This window comes from Terrapene carolina, unplaced genomic scaffold, assembly GCF_002925995.2.
Source record: "Terrapene carolina triunguis isolate 2854851 unplaced genomic scaffold, T_m_triunguis-2.0 Scaffold93, whole genome shotgun sequence".
In the NCBI taxonomy this organism is placed as follows: Eukaryota; Metazoa; Chordata; order Testudines; family Emydidae; genus Terrapene; species Terrapene triunguis.
Window position 1 is genome coordinate 31,659,370 of NW_020664444.1, and position 17,040 is coordinate 31,676,409.

Here is a 17,040-nt window from a genome sequence, read left to right on the forward strand (position 1 = left end):
CTGAAAAGGAGATGAAAACCCAGACAAAGCTATATTAAAATAGAGTTCAGGCTGAGAGTATATACACCAGTAACTGTGGGTGAAAGCATCACAAGAATGCTGTAATTATCTCAAAAACAAGCATTAACAAACCCAGGAAATTCAAGAGATAAGTCTAAATTTTTTAAAAATCCAATTATGTTAAGGTATGGAAATACAGAGTTCAGACACCTAAACCACCTTAACTCTCTCTGCAGTAATGCCATCAGTAAATAAAATTACAAAGCAAATCTAATCTTCAAAATCAAGTTATTCTAATTTGTGACCACAAACACATAATTATTTCACAGCCTCACCAAATCTCTTACTAAAGCTAATGCTAACAGTGGGGATTGCTACTGCTAAAACCTAATGAAGTAAATACTATCCTCTTTCCACTTTAGGAGCAATTGTATTATGTACCGATCTATAAACTATTGGCAACTTGTCTCATGCTCCAATTAAAAGTTTTCCTGCTAAATGCAGATTTGATTTTTTTCCCCAGCTCAAGGGCTTGATTATAACTGAGTTATGTTCACTGGAGTGCACTTAAAGGTATCACACTGGTTTTTCATTTAAAGGAAAATGTAAAGTATATACTTTGAAAAGAACAGAATTAACTGAGGAAAAGCAGTAGTCTATTCCATTGTGTCTGTTCAATCTGAGCTGTTCACACTATCCGTTCAAAAACTGGTGACAACGGGAAAAGATGAAAAGCTGCTATATGCAGATGATGTAGTAGTAAGGGCATCCTTAAAAGGTGACTTAGGGAAAATAGTAAACCAGTGGTATGACAAGCTAAGCAGGCATCGGACAAAAATGAACATGAGTAAGATTAGGGTCATGTGGGTCAGTAGAGATTAATGAAGTACGATTAAACAAATTGACCAGTTCAAGTACCTCAACAGTGAGCTTGAATGTTTGTTGAGACACAAGTGTTGTGCACAACAAGCATATGCCTCTGAGACTGAAAGCCCTACTTTATAGAACAATAGTGCACCCGGCAATGCTGTATGGTGCAGAAACATGGGTGCTGAAGAGGCAGCAGATTCAATGCCTACAGCTGTTCAAGGTAAGATGTCTTTGCACTATAAAAGGAGTTACACAAAGTGACAGATTTCAAAATGAAAGCATTAGGATGGCAGTCAAAGTCTGACATGGCTGACAAAACCCAGGAAGTGTGACTTCCCTGGTTCAGACACATGCAGAGGATGAATGAAGAGGAACAGACGAAGATCGAATGGGATGACAGCATGGTAGTAAACAAACCCCGTGGAAAGCTGAGGAAGTGATGGATGGATCGCATCAAAGATTAGGGACCTAAGCAGGTGGATCTTAGTGCTGCCATGGACAGCCGAAGATAGTGCATGCTTGCTCAACGACTTGACCCCAGATGATGGCATAAGGGGAAAGAGAAGAAGAATCAAAGTCACAATCTATTGAAAGATACAAATCTGAAAACTGGAGCTGTCCGGCCATCATATTTCAAGATAAAAATGCAAAACAGAAGGCATTTGTATGACTTTATATTTGAAGAAAGTAAAGTTAGTGCATTTCAGGAAACAATTTGAAAACATGTTGTACATTAACAGCACGTGCAGTAATTTGATGGAAGAAGTCACTTGTTGCTATGAGCTATTATTTCTGAAGATGGGGATCAGTCTAGCCGTTGTATCAGTTCTTCAGCTCTAGACAAGAGCTTATCTCTTTCCTTCCATTAGCATGTGAGAGGAAAGTTGTGAAAAATGTGATTAATGTGAAAAATACTGATTATTCTGGGAGCCAGAGAAGGACTTTTGCAAAGGAAGAATTAGACTCAAGTGTAATTTCAGAGAAGGACTTTGTCACAGCTAGCAGGTTTAAAATGGAGCCACCTCTGCACATTTGAATGCAGATGCATAAGCACACAAAGAGCACTTTCATCAGGTCTGCTAGATTAAAGAACCTCTACTATCCAAAATCTTCTCCATATGTAGGTACTTCTACACCATGACCAAAGGAGCTCAATGTATGTAGCTTATAAGTATTTGAAAGGCATGTTTTCCAGACTTTACATGATTCTGGTGGCTCTTTTCTGAACATTCTCCAATTTGTCAACATCCATTTGAAGTGGACTCCAGAATTGAACGCAATATTCCTGTAACTCCAATTGTTTGAATCTTTAAGTATGTGTTTTTTCCTTACAATGACCAATAATGTACAAGGTCACAATACAATGAAAACTGGGATTTAGGAGATTTTGGTAACTCAGCTCTTCAAGGGCATTACAAGTTCTCTGAGCTTTGTTTTTGGGTCTCATGCTGGTCATTATCTGTAGGAGCCAATAGCTTCCCTCTTTTCCTGGCATTCTGAGAATTTTTTGAAATGCCAAAAGCACCACAGCACTCCTTTGCTTTACAAGTATAGTTTACAAAATACTAGGGCCAAACTTTTTAACAGTGACTTGCAAAAGCAACCTGAGTTAACCAAAGAAACACATACTGAATGGCTCCACTAATTTGGCTGTGCGGAGGGTTTAGCACAGAACTAAATACTAGTTTTTAAAAGTTGTTTTTAGTTCCCATGGAGTCTGCTGCCTTGTACTGGATTCACTGAGGACATCCCAGATTGCAGTGTTCTAAGACACCAAAGATACCAAATATCAGAGGGGTAGTCGTGTTAGTCTGGATCTGTAAAAAAAACAACAAAAAGAGTCCTGTGGCACCTTATAGATTAACAGACGTATTGGAGCATAAGCTTTCGTGTGCCAATAAGTGCTCCCACGAAAGCTTATGCTCCAATACGTCTGTTAGTCTATAAGGTGCCACAGGACTCTGTCGCTTTTTAAAGATACCAAAAAAGACAACACACCGATTTATTGTAAGTCCCAAGCACGTTGTGTTTTTCTCGTCTGTAGAAAACTAAAGCACTGATGCCACCCAGACTTATGTACTTGCTTAACTTCATTACCATGAGCTGTTACACTGATTTCAATGGGACTACTCGTGGTAGTAAAAGTAAGCATGTGCTTAAATCTTTGCAGGATCGGGACATAAATTTCCCCTTTTGAGGTCCAATTCTGCCAACTTCGCTCACGTTAAGTAGTATCTTTCACTGTAATTAGTCTAACTGATTTCAAATAACACTCTCCTCAGCAGGAGTAAGGGTGACAGAACCCGTCCTTTAACTATTTCGTAAGATTTAAAAAAACATGCCCCAGAGAACACCAACTTAGCTAAGGGTGAGCTCAGGACACCTGCTGACTTTGCCAACATCTGTGACAGCCCAGAGTGATAAATTTTGTGGTATGCACAAACCAGAACAAAGCAGGAGACTCTGCATGAAGTAAGAAGAATGTTTAAAAGATCAATTTAAACTGAATAATACACAGGGACACTCAGCACTTCCAGAGCATTTTTCATCCAAGGATCCCAAAAACATTGTTTAAATTTCAGTATCCTTATGAAACATCACTTCATCCAACAAAAAACTGCAGCTACCTCTGGGGAAACACACCAGTTTATTTGCGCACAACTCTACATGAGAGTTAAGGCAGCAAGTGAAGAACACTGTATCCAACTGTAACTCCCATCTGGAGATGCAGGTAGGTAGAACTGAAATATGACCAAGGCCACTGGATTAACACTCCTATTTTCAAAGAGTGGCATGGGCTCTTTAATGACCAGAAGGGGTTAGAATGTCTGATTTACATCTTGTCCAAAAACCAGCACCTTCAGCAGCACTCTGCCTCTCATGAGAAGTGCCTGGTTAGTAGGTGCATCCAGCACATCTGTCTGAGGTTAACTCAGTTCTGAGTTTTTCTTTGCAGATCTCCTTTCATACAGTACAAGAGGATTTGCCTACTCAACTAGTGTGCAAGAAAGGAGAATGGGCCATTCTCCTCCTCTATTTTAAAACTTTTGGTTGAGGGGAAATTTCCTTACCTGGAGTCTCCATCTTGGTCTTCTGTGTTGTCATTAGTGCTATTCACAGCATATCGGCTCCTTGGCTTACCTGAAGCAAATGGAAAAAAAGAATTTTGAATTGCTTAACAGTGACCTTCAAAAAGAAATGTGTGTTTGTGTCTTTTTCTAAAGGATGTACTAGGAAGGCCCAAAAGTGTTCTCTTTAAAAACAACAACAAAAGCCCTTTCTCCCTCCTTTTTTATATTAGAAACATCCAGCCTTGACTTCTCTGCTTGTGCTCCAAGACAGTCTGAGAAACAGGACCAGAAGCGTCCTCAGCCTTCAACTGAAGATGAAGGGGTGCTGAAACTTTCACAAAGAGAACTTATTTCCCAAGTATCTGGCAGAAATATGAATTAAATAGGTACACCTCTACCCTGATATAACGCGACCCAATATAACACGAATTCAGATAGAACGCGGTAAAGCAGTGCTCCGGGGGGGCGGGCCTGAGCACTCTGGTGGATCAAAGCAAGTTCAATATAACACGGTTTCACCTATAACACGGTAAGATTTTTTGGCTCCCGAGGACAGCGTTATATCGAGGTAGAGGTGTATTCAGCAAACAAACAACTTTTAAAAGTTTGATTAACTCCCTTCCCTTACTATTGCTCAGGTGTAATTATCATAGTTTCTGATGTCACAAGCCAGCAAGTTGACTAGCCCTTCAGAGGGTCCTCCTACACAGAGGGTACGTTTACACTTACCGGAGGGTCCGGCGGCAGGCAATCGATGTTCTGGGATCGATTTATCGCGTCTGGTTTAGACGTGATAAATCGATCCCGGAAGTGCTCGCCGTCGACACCGGTACTCCAGCTCGCCGAGAGGAGTACGCGGCATCGACGGGGGAGCCTTCCTGCCGCGTCTGGACCCGCGGTAAGTTCGGACTAAGGTACTTCGAATTCAGCTACGTTATTAACGTAGCTGAATTTGCGTACCTTAGTCCAAAGTGGGGGGGGGGGTAGTGTGGACCAGGCCAGAGAAAGAAATCTAAAGATCTAATGCCATCAACAAGAATGGAAATCATATTTAAATCTAATGCCTTCAACAAGAAGGGAAAAAAAACAAAAACAGTTTTCAAACAACTTTCAGCTGATCTTGGTAAATAATGCAAACGAGGGTTTAAATATCTTCTCTCTTGGCAAATCACATTTTAACACCTACAACGGGGTGTTAAATGCCCTTTGATGACATTGGAAGGTTAGCACAAAGATCAAGGGTAAAATATATGACCTTTTGATACTAACTAAAGGTTTATTTGCTATCTGTTACTTGTTAGGTGCTTTGCGGTCTGACCACATATCACAGGCCACTACCACTACCACCACCCAGCACCCACATACTACACCCAACTGAAATTAGACCAAGGTATAATAGCCTTTAGGAAATCAAAGTATTCTCAGAACATATGAAGCCACTGGAGACTCTCTCACATATTTTCAGCCTAAATAGAATAGATTTTGTCGAGATTTTCCAAATCCATCACATGATCTTGCCTAGGGGTAGTTAAAGCCAGCCATTTTACATCCAGGAAATTTCAAAACAACAGTCCAGCTGGGGTGAAAAGGAGGACACAGAGCTGGGCATTGTGTGTACTGATGGCATTTGAGCCTAGAGAGTTGAAAAATCTTCCCTAAAGATCTAACAGATGTTAATTAAGGGCAAGGCTGAGCCCCCATAAAGGAACACTATAAGTGAGTGCTCTTAAGAAGGGTGTGTTTCTAGTGGGAACCTGCAGGGATCAAGTCTTGATCCTATGCTATTTAACATTTTTATTAACAATCTAGAAGAAAACAAAATTATTACTGATGAAGTTTGCAGATGATGCAAAAAATGGGGAGTGGTAAATAATTAAGAGGACAGATCACAGATACAGAGCAATCTGGATCGTTTGCTAAACTAGGTGCAAGCAAATTATGAGTTTTAATGCAGCTAAATGTAAACGTATACATCTAGGAACAAAGACTATAAGCCATACTTACAGGATGGGGGACTCTACCCTGAGAAACACTGATTCTGAAAAAGATTTTGGGATCGTGGTGGATAATCAGCCGAACACGAGCTCCCAGTGCAACACTGTGGCCGAAAGGCCGAATGCAATCCTGGGATGCAAAAACAGAGAAATCTTGAGTAGGAGTAGAGAGGTCATTTTACCTCTGTATTTGGCACTAGTGCAACTGTTGCTGGAATACTGCATCCAGTTCTTGTGTCCACAGTTCAAGAAGGATGTTGATAAATCGTAGAGGGTTCAGAGAAGAGCCAATCAGAGAATGATTAAAGCAGGGGTCAGCAACCTACGGCACGCTCAGCCCGCCGCCACTCTGGGGCTTTCCGCCGCCTGCTCCTGCCAGCGAGGGTCCCACCGCCGGTCCCACTCAGCACCTGCTGCCGGCCTGGGTGAAGGAACCCCAGGCTGGCAGCGGGTTGAAACCCCAGCTGGCAGGAACCGGCGGCTGAAACCCCAGAGCGGGGACAGGCTGAGCGGCTCAGTCCGCTGCCGGTCTGGGGTTCCCTCTGCTGGCCCCTTGCCAGCTGGGGTCCCCCCCACCGCAGCCCCACTCAGCACCTGCTGCTAGCCTGGGTGAAGGAACCCCAGGCTGGCAGCAGGCTGAGACCCTGACTGGCAGGAGCCAGCAGCCGAAACCCCAGAGGGGCGGGCGGGCTGAGCTGCTTAGTAGCTGCTCTGGGGTTCCGGCTGCTGGCCCCTTGCCAGCCGGGGTCCCCCCTGCCGCAGCCCCACTCACCTTGCGCAGGCCCCCTGCCAGACAGGGTCCAGGCCTCCAGCCCTGCTCAGCCCTACCAGCCGCAAGCTCCACTCACCTCAGCTGCCAATCTGGGGTTCCAGCCGCTGACCTCCTGCCAGCCAGGTCGGGATCTCCAGCCTTGCTCAGCCTGCTTTCTGGCCTCTGCTCCTGGCCTTGGATCAGTGCTCTGCAGCCTCCCCCCTGTGGCCCACTGTCCCCAGCCTGGGACAGTGAGGGTTGCACACAAGGCAAGAGGGGGTGCAGCTCAGCACCCCCATCTTAAAATTGCTTATATCAGACCACACTGCGTTTGACCTTGTGCCTGCCTTCTATTGCCATTTTTTTCGCCACTGAGAGTTGAAGGGAACATTTGACAAAATGGCAGCTCCTAAGAAAGCGAAGCTAGATGTCCGATCATTTCAGCCTGCTTGGACAGACGCATTTGGATTTATTGAAAAGAAGGATTGTGCTATTTGTGCTTTCTGTTATGGAAGTGTTTGTCGCACATCAAGTGTTCAATGACATTTTGAAACGAAGCACGAGAAAACCTTTCTTGACGAAGCAGACAAGACTGAATCAATCAAAAAGGCAGTAGCAGCCTATGAGAAGCAAAGCAGTGTTTTTAAAAGCTTAAGTGTAAGTAAAAATCAAGCTACAGAAGGAAGTTACAAGATTGCACAGTGCATTGCAAAAAACGGAAAGCCGTTTACAGATGGGGGAATATATAAAAAGTTTTTCTCAGCAGTTCGGAGATTTTGTTCAATGATTTGCCAAATAAAGACACAATCATATCTAGAATAAAAGAACTGCCCATCTCTGCCAGAACAGTTGAGAGACGCATAAGTGAAATGGCAGAAAACATTAAGGAAAAGCAGATGACTGCATTGAAAGACACAGTAGTGTTTAGTGTTGCAGTTGATGAGAGCGTGGATATAAACGACGTTCCACGTTTGGCAGTTGTTGCAAGATACTGTGCTTCCGATGAAATCCAAGAGGAACTTTGTTCATCTCCTTTGCATGGCACAACAAAGGGGGAAGATATACTGGTAAGTTTTGTAAACCATTTTGAAGAATGAGGAGTTGACATCAGAAAAATATAATCAGATGATGCTCCTGCCATGGTCGGAAAACAGAAGGGATTTGTAAAGTTACTTGAAGATCAAATTGGCCATCCGACAGTCAAATTTCACTGTCTCATCCATCAAGAAAACCTGTGTGCTAAAATTTCTAATTCAGAGCTTAATAATGTGATGAATACAGTGGTGCGAATTGTGAATTTCCTTGTTGCTCGATCTGCTTTGACTCACAGACAATTTCAAGCACTGCTAGAAGAGATGGACAGTGCTTATAACGACATCCCACTTCACAACAACATTCGGTGGCTAAGTCGTGGCAAGGTTTTGGTGCGCTTTGTAAACTGTTTTGATGCAATCAAGGCCTTTTTGTCGGAAAAAGAACAAAACTACCCCGAACTGGATGATGACAAACGCTGTGTAAGCTCATGTTTCTAATTGATATCACCGCTAACCTAAATGAACTCAACCTGTGTCTCCAGGGTGCAGGGCAAACTGTTCTGGATCTTTATGAAGCCTGGAAAGCATTAGTTGTGAAACTAGCAGTTTTTTCCTGGGATATTCAAACTTCTACTTTCCGCTACTTCCAACTCATAAAAGAGCTATCGACACATTGCACTGTCAGTGTCGATGAGATTGGAATGTACATGCAAGAACTGAAATCAGAATTTTCTGACAGATTTCAAGATTTCCAGCGATTTGGCCCAATGCTTTCTTTCCTAATTAAACCTGAAAAGTTCAATGAAAGCAACTTGGATTTGTCTGTATTTCAGTGTATGGGTGTTGAAGATTTCGAAATGCAGCTCATTCGGTTAAAAAGCTCAGAATTGTGGACATCAAAGTTTGTGGATCTGCGGAGCGCACTTGAAGCTACCAAGAGAGATCATGGGGCCTCTATTCTGACTTGCTGGACGTCCCTGCCAGTGAAATTTAACTGTTTGAAGAAAATTGTGTTTGCAATGCTTTCAGCATTTGGATCCACATACCTGTGTGAACAGGTATTTTCACACATGAAATCTGTCCTCTGTCCCTCTCGGAGCCGATTAACAAGTGATCACTCAGAAGCCTGTGTGCAGCTTAAAGTATCCAGATACGTGCCAGACATTGGAAAACTCAGCAAAGAAAAGCAAGGGCAAGGATCACACTAAACTGATAAGATCTGCATTTTAATTTAATTTTAAATAAAGCTTCTGAAACATTTTGAAAACCTTGTTTACTTTACATATAACAGTAGTTTGGTTATATATTATAGACTTATACAGAGACCTTCTAAAAAACGTTAAAATGTATTACCGGCACGCGAAGCCTTAAATTAGAGTGTATAAATGAAGACTCGGCACACCACTGCTGAAAGGTTGACAACCCCTGGATTAAAGGATTAGAAAAGATGTTTTATGGTGATAAACTAAACAGACTGAGCTCCTTGAGTTTAACAAAGAGAAGGGTTAAGGCATGACTTGATTACAGTGTATAAGTACCTGCATGAGGACCAAATATTTAATAAGCTCTTAAATCTAGTAGAGAAAAGTATAACACGATCCAATGACTAGAAGTTGAAGCTAGACAGACAGACTGGAATAAGGTAAATTTCTGACGGTGAGGGTAATTACCATTGGAACAAGTTACCAAGAGCCATAGTGGATTCTCCATCCCTGACAATTTTTAAATCAAGGTTGGATGATTTTCTAGAAGACCTGCTCTAGGAATTATTTTGGGGAAGATCTCTGGCCTGTGTTATACATGAGGTCAGACTAAATTATCACAAATCCTTCTGACATTAGAATCTGTGAATCTATAAAAGGAAGCAACTGTCCATCATTATCCTTTGGAGGAAAGAATAAAGCAATCAGAAGGCTTCTTCTACCTCAGACAGATCTTGAACATGAACTAGCAGCATTCTACGGTAACAGACTGAGGGTAGGTCATAGGGAACTTTTCTCTTCGGCCACAATGACACTGTGCATCAGATCAGGGTAGAGGTGAAATGACTATGCCTTTAAATGTTTTACATTTAGATCGAATATTAAGACCAGGCACTCAAAATGTCAGCCCAAAAAGGAATTGCTTTAGAATTATGAGTAACTGGGAAAGGAGAGAATGGAAATTGAACTAAGTCTACTAGAACATATAACTCATCATATGTGCTTCTCCAAGCTACATTCAACTGTGTGAATAGATCAGATGCTCATTGCACTGGCTTCTGGGAACCCTTTGGATAAAGATAATCTATTCAAGTGAGAAAACAAAAAAGAGTGTTTAACTTTTGCGAATGAACATTTTGCTGGGTCTTTCTCCCATCAACCTTTTGAAATCCTGGTGTTGCCAACTCTGAAAACTTTATCATGAGTCTCACAATATTTGGTATTTTTCTTAAAGTCCCAGTTCCTGGAGGCATGTGATTAGGCGAGAACCTCATCTTTTATTTAAATACTAAATAATACCTAGCTCTTAAAAAGAATTATATATCAGTAGATAAATCCCAAAGGACCTTACAAAGGAGGTCAGTATCATTATCCCCATTTTTATAGGGGAACTGCTGTCTTTTTGTTCTGTCTGTTGGGTGCCTAGCACAACAGGGGCTGCTCCAAAACTGGGATTCCTAGGCACTACTGCAATACAAATAATAACAACAAAGTTGGTTTCTAGCCCTCCTACCTGCAGCTTTAAAACATACAACGTATAGAATCATAGAAATGGAAGGCTGGAAGGACCTTGAGAAATCATCAAGTTCAGCACTCTGCACAGTGGCAGAATCAAGTAAACCTAGATAATCACTGACAGGCACTTGTTCAACCTGCTTTTAAAAACCTCCAATGATGGGGATTCCACAATGTCCTTTGACAGATTATCCCAAAACTTAACTCAGTGGTCCCCAACGCAGTGCCCGTGGGCACCATGGCACCCGCCAGGGCATTTATGTGCGTCCGCCTAGTGCCCAGCAGGGGAGAGAAGCCACGGCCCCGCGCTGGCCAGGGACAGAGAACTCCGGGGCTGCAGGCGCCGGTGTTCTCTGTCCCTGGCCGGCGCGGGGCCGCGGCTTAAGCCAGAGAGAAGCCGCGGCCCTGTGCCTGCCAGGGACAGAGAACTCCAGGGCTGCAGGCTGCGGGCACCGGTGTTCTCTGTCCCCGGCCGGCGCAGGGCCCGCCTAGTGCCCAGCAGGGGAGAGAAGCCGGGGCCCCGCGCCTGCTGGGGACAGAGTACTCCGGGGCTGTGGGCGCCGGTGTTCTCTGTCCTCGTGGCTTCTCTTCAGCTTCTCTCTTGATTCATATATTATGTAATATTAAATATGATGTTTTTCGTATTAATTAATGTACAAATACAAAATAAGCCTTGAAAAATTGTTGGCGCCCGCCACACTCTTCTGAAAACATTAATGTGCTACTGGCCACAGAAAGATTGGGGACCACTGGCTTAACTAGTTCAAAGTGTTTCCTAATATCTAACCTAAATCTTCCTTGCTGCAGATTAAGCCCATTATTTCTTGTCCTACCATCCTCTTTAGAAGAGTCCTTAACATATTTGAAGACTTATCAGGTCTTCTCTCAGTCTTCTTTTCTCAAGATTAAATATGCCCAGTTTGTTAACTTTTCCTCACAGGTCAGGTTTTCTAAACCTTTTATCATTTTTGTTGTTCCCTTCTGGACTCTCGCCAATTTGTCCACATCTTTCCTAAAGTGTGGCACCCAGAACTGGACTCTACTCCAGCTGTGGCCTGCCCCATGTTGAGCAGAGCAGGACAATTACCTACATACATACAACATTCCTGTTAATACACCACAGAATATTAGCCTTTTCTGCGTTTGGTATCTGGTCTCCATTAGTCTTTTTAGTGAAGACTTAAGCAGTATAGGTATTAAACATCTCAGCCTTCTTGATGTCACATTAGCGAAAAAGAAGAGCTAAGCAGCAAACCTACACTTTCCTTTGTCTTTCTCTTGCTCCGAATGTATTTAAATAAACTCTTCTTCAGTGGTTCTCAAACTTTTGTACTGGTGACTCCTTTCATATAGCAAGCCTCTGAATGTGACCCCCCCCTTATAAATTAAAAACACTTTTTTATATATTTAACACCATTATAAATGCTGAATGCAAAGTGGGGTTTGGGGTACAGGCTGACAGCTCATGACCCCCCATATCATAACCTCACAACCCCGAGGGGTCCCGACCCCCAGTTTGAGAACCCCTGCTCTTCTTGTTGTCTTTTATGTCCCTTGCTTGGTGTGATTCCTTTTGTGCCTTAGCCTGATTTTGTTTTTACCTCTGTGCTATTCTTTTGTAGAGAGAGTCAAGGTGGGTCAAGTAATATCTTTTACTGGCCCAACTTCGGAGAGAGACAATATTTCAAGCTTACACAGAGTTCTTCAGGTCTGGGAAATGTACTCAGAGTACCACAGCTAAATACAAGGTGGAACAGATGGTTTAGCATAAGTAGTTAATACATATTTCGAGGGACCATTTAATATACTGGAACCCACACGGCTACAACACCACTGCTTAGTATACTTCCGTACTCCTCCTTAGCAATTTGTCCCTGTTGCCCCTTTTTGTAAGAATCCTTTTTGATTTTCAGGTCACTCGAGTCTTACTCCTCCTATCTTTCCTTCACATCGGAATAGTCTGCTGTGCTCAATTTAATAGTCTCCTTAAGAAACCCCCAGCCAGGGATTTCCCTAGACCCCACCCAAGGGGGTGTACAACCCCCTGAATTTCCCCAACACCTCCCCAGTTACATGCAGTGTTGCCAATTTAGTCGTTGGCTGGAAATCTGAATTGAAACTGAAACATTAATACACACTTTAAAAGCATATACAGTATATGAGAAAATACTTGTACCTGAGAAAGCATAATGGGTTTGAAAAGTATGATCAAAGACTAGCTTCCTCATACAGCTGTTATTTATGACAATGTCGGCACATTTGTTTCAGCTATATTGGCCTACCTAATAATTTCAAATTATTATTTATAAATGAGGTCTGAATGAGCTCTCCCCTGACAGCTAGTGATGAGCCGGGGTGGATATAAAGACTTCAGGACCAGACTGTATTTACATGAACACACCTACTCTGACTGGGTATCCAGCAGACAGAGCTGTGCTGCCCAAGTGATCAATTTTGGCTGGTGTTGGGTTACAAATCACTTACGTATTAAATGGGGGGGTCATGAAATGTTGTTATCATTATTGTATGAGTAAAGGGCAGCAGAACTGTACTTAGCCTGGCTGAATGAGGGGGTATCCCTCAGTGCTTAATTTGTGCTAGGGCTTGCCAGGGCTGAGTCACAGCACCTCTAGGCTCAGCAGTTCATAGCCCTGGGACCTCTGGACTTGTCACATCAGTTATGAAAGTAACAAACTTGCTTGAGCCCCAGCACCTCTTTCATTACAAATTAAGCACTGGTCACCCTCAACTGAACTGCACTCACTAAGCAAGAGGTTTGGATGCCATATCCTAGTGAAGAGGGTGGGGCACAGGTGTTTTGCTTGGTGGTATGGGTGCTACCTAAGAGTCACAGATACTATTTGATCTGCCCCTCTCTCCTGTTTAGAGATAGAGCTGATTAGGCTTCATAGAGAGTCTTTTGGTTTGTTAAGTGACCACTAGAGCTGAAGTCACTGATAATCAGATCTAAGTGCTTAGACCTGCTGTGGGACAGTGTTTCCGTGGAAGAGACAGCCCAGCCTGCACTAGCAGTGAGGTTCCCCCACTGAGAGCTGAAATCACTGAGAGCTGGGTGGAACCGCGAGAGACCAACTCGCAGAGGTCACAGTGGCAGGTGGCAGCAGATGACAGTGCAGGGCCATTGGGGATGGAGCGGTAGAGTGAATGGTGGCACGACAAACAACAGCGGCCAGAGCTTTGGACTATGTTTTAGTAACTTTTCTCCAGAATGCTAGATTTGTGACTGGGAAACGTATATTTATATACATTTCCTAGTAGGCCAAGATTTTTAAAATGCATTATTTGCCAAGGTCATTATCTCACATCATCACTATCTCAAGAGGTCATTATCTTGGGGAGTTTCTGTACTAAACTTTTTTATTATTATTTTTATGTGAGAACAGCCATAGGGGGTCAGATCAATGGTCCATCTATCCCAGTATCCTATCTTCTGACAGTGACTATTCCAGGTGCTTCAGAGTGAATGAACAGAATAGGGAATCATCGAGTGATCCATCCTGTCGTCCACTCCCAGCTTCTGACAAACAGAGGCTAGGGACACTCAGAGCATGGTGTTACATCCCTGCCCATCCTGGCTAATAGCCATTGATGGACCTAACCTCCATGAACTTATCTAGTTCTTTTTTGAACCCTGTTGTAATTTTGGTCTTCACAACATCCCCGGCAAAAAGTTCCACGGGTGACTGTGCGAAGAAAGTGTGTGCCTTTTGTTTGTTTTAAACTTGCTGCCTATTAATTTCATTGGGTGACCCCTGGTTCTTGTGTTAAGTGAAGGGGTAAATAACACTTCCTTATTTATTTTTTCCACACCAGTCAAGATTTTATAAGCCTCTATCATATCCCCTCTTAACCGTCTCTTTTCCAAGCTGAAAAGTCCCAGTCTTTTTAATCTCTCCTCATATGGAATCTGTTCCATACTCCTAATCATTTTTGTTGCCCTTCTCTGTACCTTTTCCAATTCCAATATATCTTTTTTGAGATGAGGTGACCAGAACTGCATGCAGTATTCAAGATGTGGGCATATCATGGATTTATATAGTAAAAGTGGAGGAGCTTGGTTTGCCAGACTGATCAGCTAAGCTAGGGGTGGCCAACCTGAGCCTGAGAAGGAGCCAGAATTTACCAACGTACATTGCCAAAGAGCAACAGTAATATGTCAGCAGCCCCCCATCTGCTCCCCAGTGCCTTCGGCAGCCCCCACCAATCAGTGCCTACACAGGAGGCTATAGGGGGAAAGGGGGAGGAGCGAGGGCATGCAAGGTTCAGGGGAAGGAGTGGAGTGGGGGCAGGGCTTGAGGCAGAGCAGGGGGTTGAGCAGTGAGCACCCCCCAGCACATTGGAAAGTTAGCATCCATAGCTCCAGCCCCAGAATCAGTGCCTAGGTAAGGAGCCAAATATTAACCCCTGAAGAGCTGCATGCACCTCCGGAGCCACAGGTTGGCCACCCCTGAGCTAAGCCAATACTGACAACCTTTATGAAAAGGCTCCAAAACACCATGCCTCTGGACTGCATCAACACGCAGAAAGCCTTATAAGCCAGTCACTATCAAAGCCAATTTTAAAAGAACTTAATGAGGCTGTTAAGAATGCTGGAGACACAACTCAATTTCATGTGCTGTGTATTTATACCTGCCTACTGTATTTTCCACTCCATGCATCTGATGAAGTGGGTTTTAGCACACAAAAGCTTATGCCCAAATAAATGTGTTAGTCTCTAAGGTGCCACAAGGACTCCTCGTTGTTTTAACTCAGTTTATGTGAACCAACATAGCTGTTGCATCATACTTTCTATTTAAGCAAGAGATACCACACACTACAAACTGGAGGCCAATGTTAAGTGCATTGTCACTTGTTAATCCTGAAGTTGGGCACTGGTTTCGAATAAAACTGGTAAATGCTCACTATCTTTCTGCAAAAAACTCAGCTGACTCTCTAGAAGCATGCAGTGAACAGTGAAAGACTCAGCAGTTGAAAAAGTGAAGAACTCACCATATTCAAAATATGTGCATACATGGCTGATGAATGCACCGATGCAAATAGGCATCAAGTATTAAGTCATTAGGTACGTTATCTTGATGTCTGTGGTAGGCCAGTAGCTGCATTCTAGATGTTCAGGTTATAGAAGACAAATCAGCTGCATCTGTGACATCTTAGAAGAGTTAAATGCTTGTAAACTGAACCCCAAATAGATGGCTGCTTGTGCATTTGTTGGAGCTACAAACTTCTCTGGAAGACATAGTGGAGTACAAGCTTTGCTAGAAAAAAGTGTAACCCTAATCTCTCCTATACACGCTGCAGAGGCCATCTACTCCAGCTAGCACTAGTACAAGCTGCAGAATCTTCAAAATACATTAAAAAGCCACAAATTTAATGGCTTTTTTATACTCTTTTTTTGTCAGCAAGAGTCCACAAGGACTGAGCATCTTGGAAACAAATAGAAGATACACTGGGATTGAAGTTCAAATGAGTCCAACCTGGGAAAACCTGCTGGCTTTCTCATGAGCAATTCTTGGCTGTTGTCTTAAAAATTACTGCAATCATTATTACTGGCTTTGGAAAGCATCCACCAAGATAGAACAGATCTAAGTATAAGTAGCGAGGCTGGTGGACTACTTTTGTTGCTAAGTTCAGAGAAGACTATCGCAATTCTCTCTCTTGTATGGCTACTGTTGAAACCACTTGGCTCATTAAACAAGGTCATCCAGGCATCTGCTACAACAGTAGTAGATCTCTGTCCAAGCTACCCTTGGATTAATCAGAGAGATATCCATTGAAAATGTACTGGAAGAAGCAAAGACTTCAGTCTAGAAGTTAACTAATGAAAGTACTTATATTGACTCCTTCAGTGAAGAGGACAAGAAGTGTTTGTAAAGCCAGCTGAAAAAGTACACAGACTTGATTCTTACAAATCTACAATAGCGATTTCTGGATTCTACTCAACCTCCACGTAGCTTTTACAGATGCCTGTCTTATAAAGCACTTACAGTTGTGTGGAATGAGGCACTACCAGCAACAGGGCTGCTATGTGATCAGAACAGAAAAGAGAATTTTGAACACAGAGTGGAATATCGTACGACGAACGAATGAAGAATTAACTTCAACTTTTTTATCATCACTAGTGGTTTGACCCAATCTTTGTGCTATGTTTCCTGGGATGAAAGAAGTAGGAATTCATCTCTTGATACTCCCAGTCACAACAGCTACAGTCGAGTGTTCTTTTCCCTCAATGAATAGAATTTTGTGTTCTGAAAGAAGTTGCCTTCTGCCTGATCATGAGCATATCATGAAGGACTGGAAGTAACAGACACACAAGACACCAATGAGTGCAAAATTACAACAAGAAACCAAGACGGATGTAGATGTAGTGCTTCATAGTAGGCTTGAGTAGCCAACTTTAATTTTTGTGATGATTTTAAAACATGAGTTAAATCTAATAAAATGACAGGTTTCAGAGTAGCAGCCGTGTTAGTCTGTATCCGCAAAAAGAACAGGAGTACTTGTGGCACCTTAGAGACTAACAAATTTATTAGAGCATAAGCTTTCGTGGGCTACAACCCACTTCTTCGGATGCATCCGAAGAAG

General features: G+C 42.8%; 1 protein-coding gene across 3 annotated transcripts in view; it reads right to left on the minus strand.

Annotated features, from left to right (window-relative positions):
- Window positions 1–17,040, minus strand: part of NPRL3 (NPR3 like, GATOR1 complex subunit) — a 133,780-nt gene that overhangs the window by 115,164 nt on the left and 1,576 nt on the right. For all 3 annotated transcript variants that reach the window (XM_029911297.1, XM_024197798.3, XM_024197799.3), the window contains exon 2: window positions 3,942–4,011. In XM_029911297.1, coding sequence (XP_029767157.1) covers window positions 3,942–4,011 — 70 coding nt within the window. The remainder of the gene's footprint in view (window positions 1–3,941; window positions 4,012–17,040) is intronic.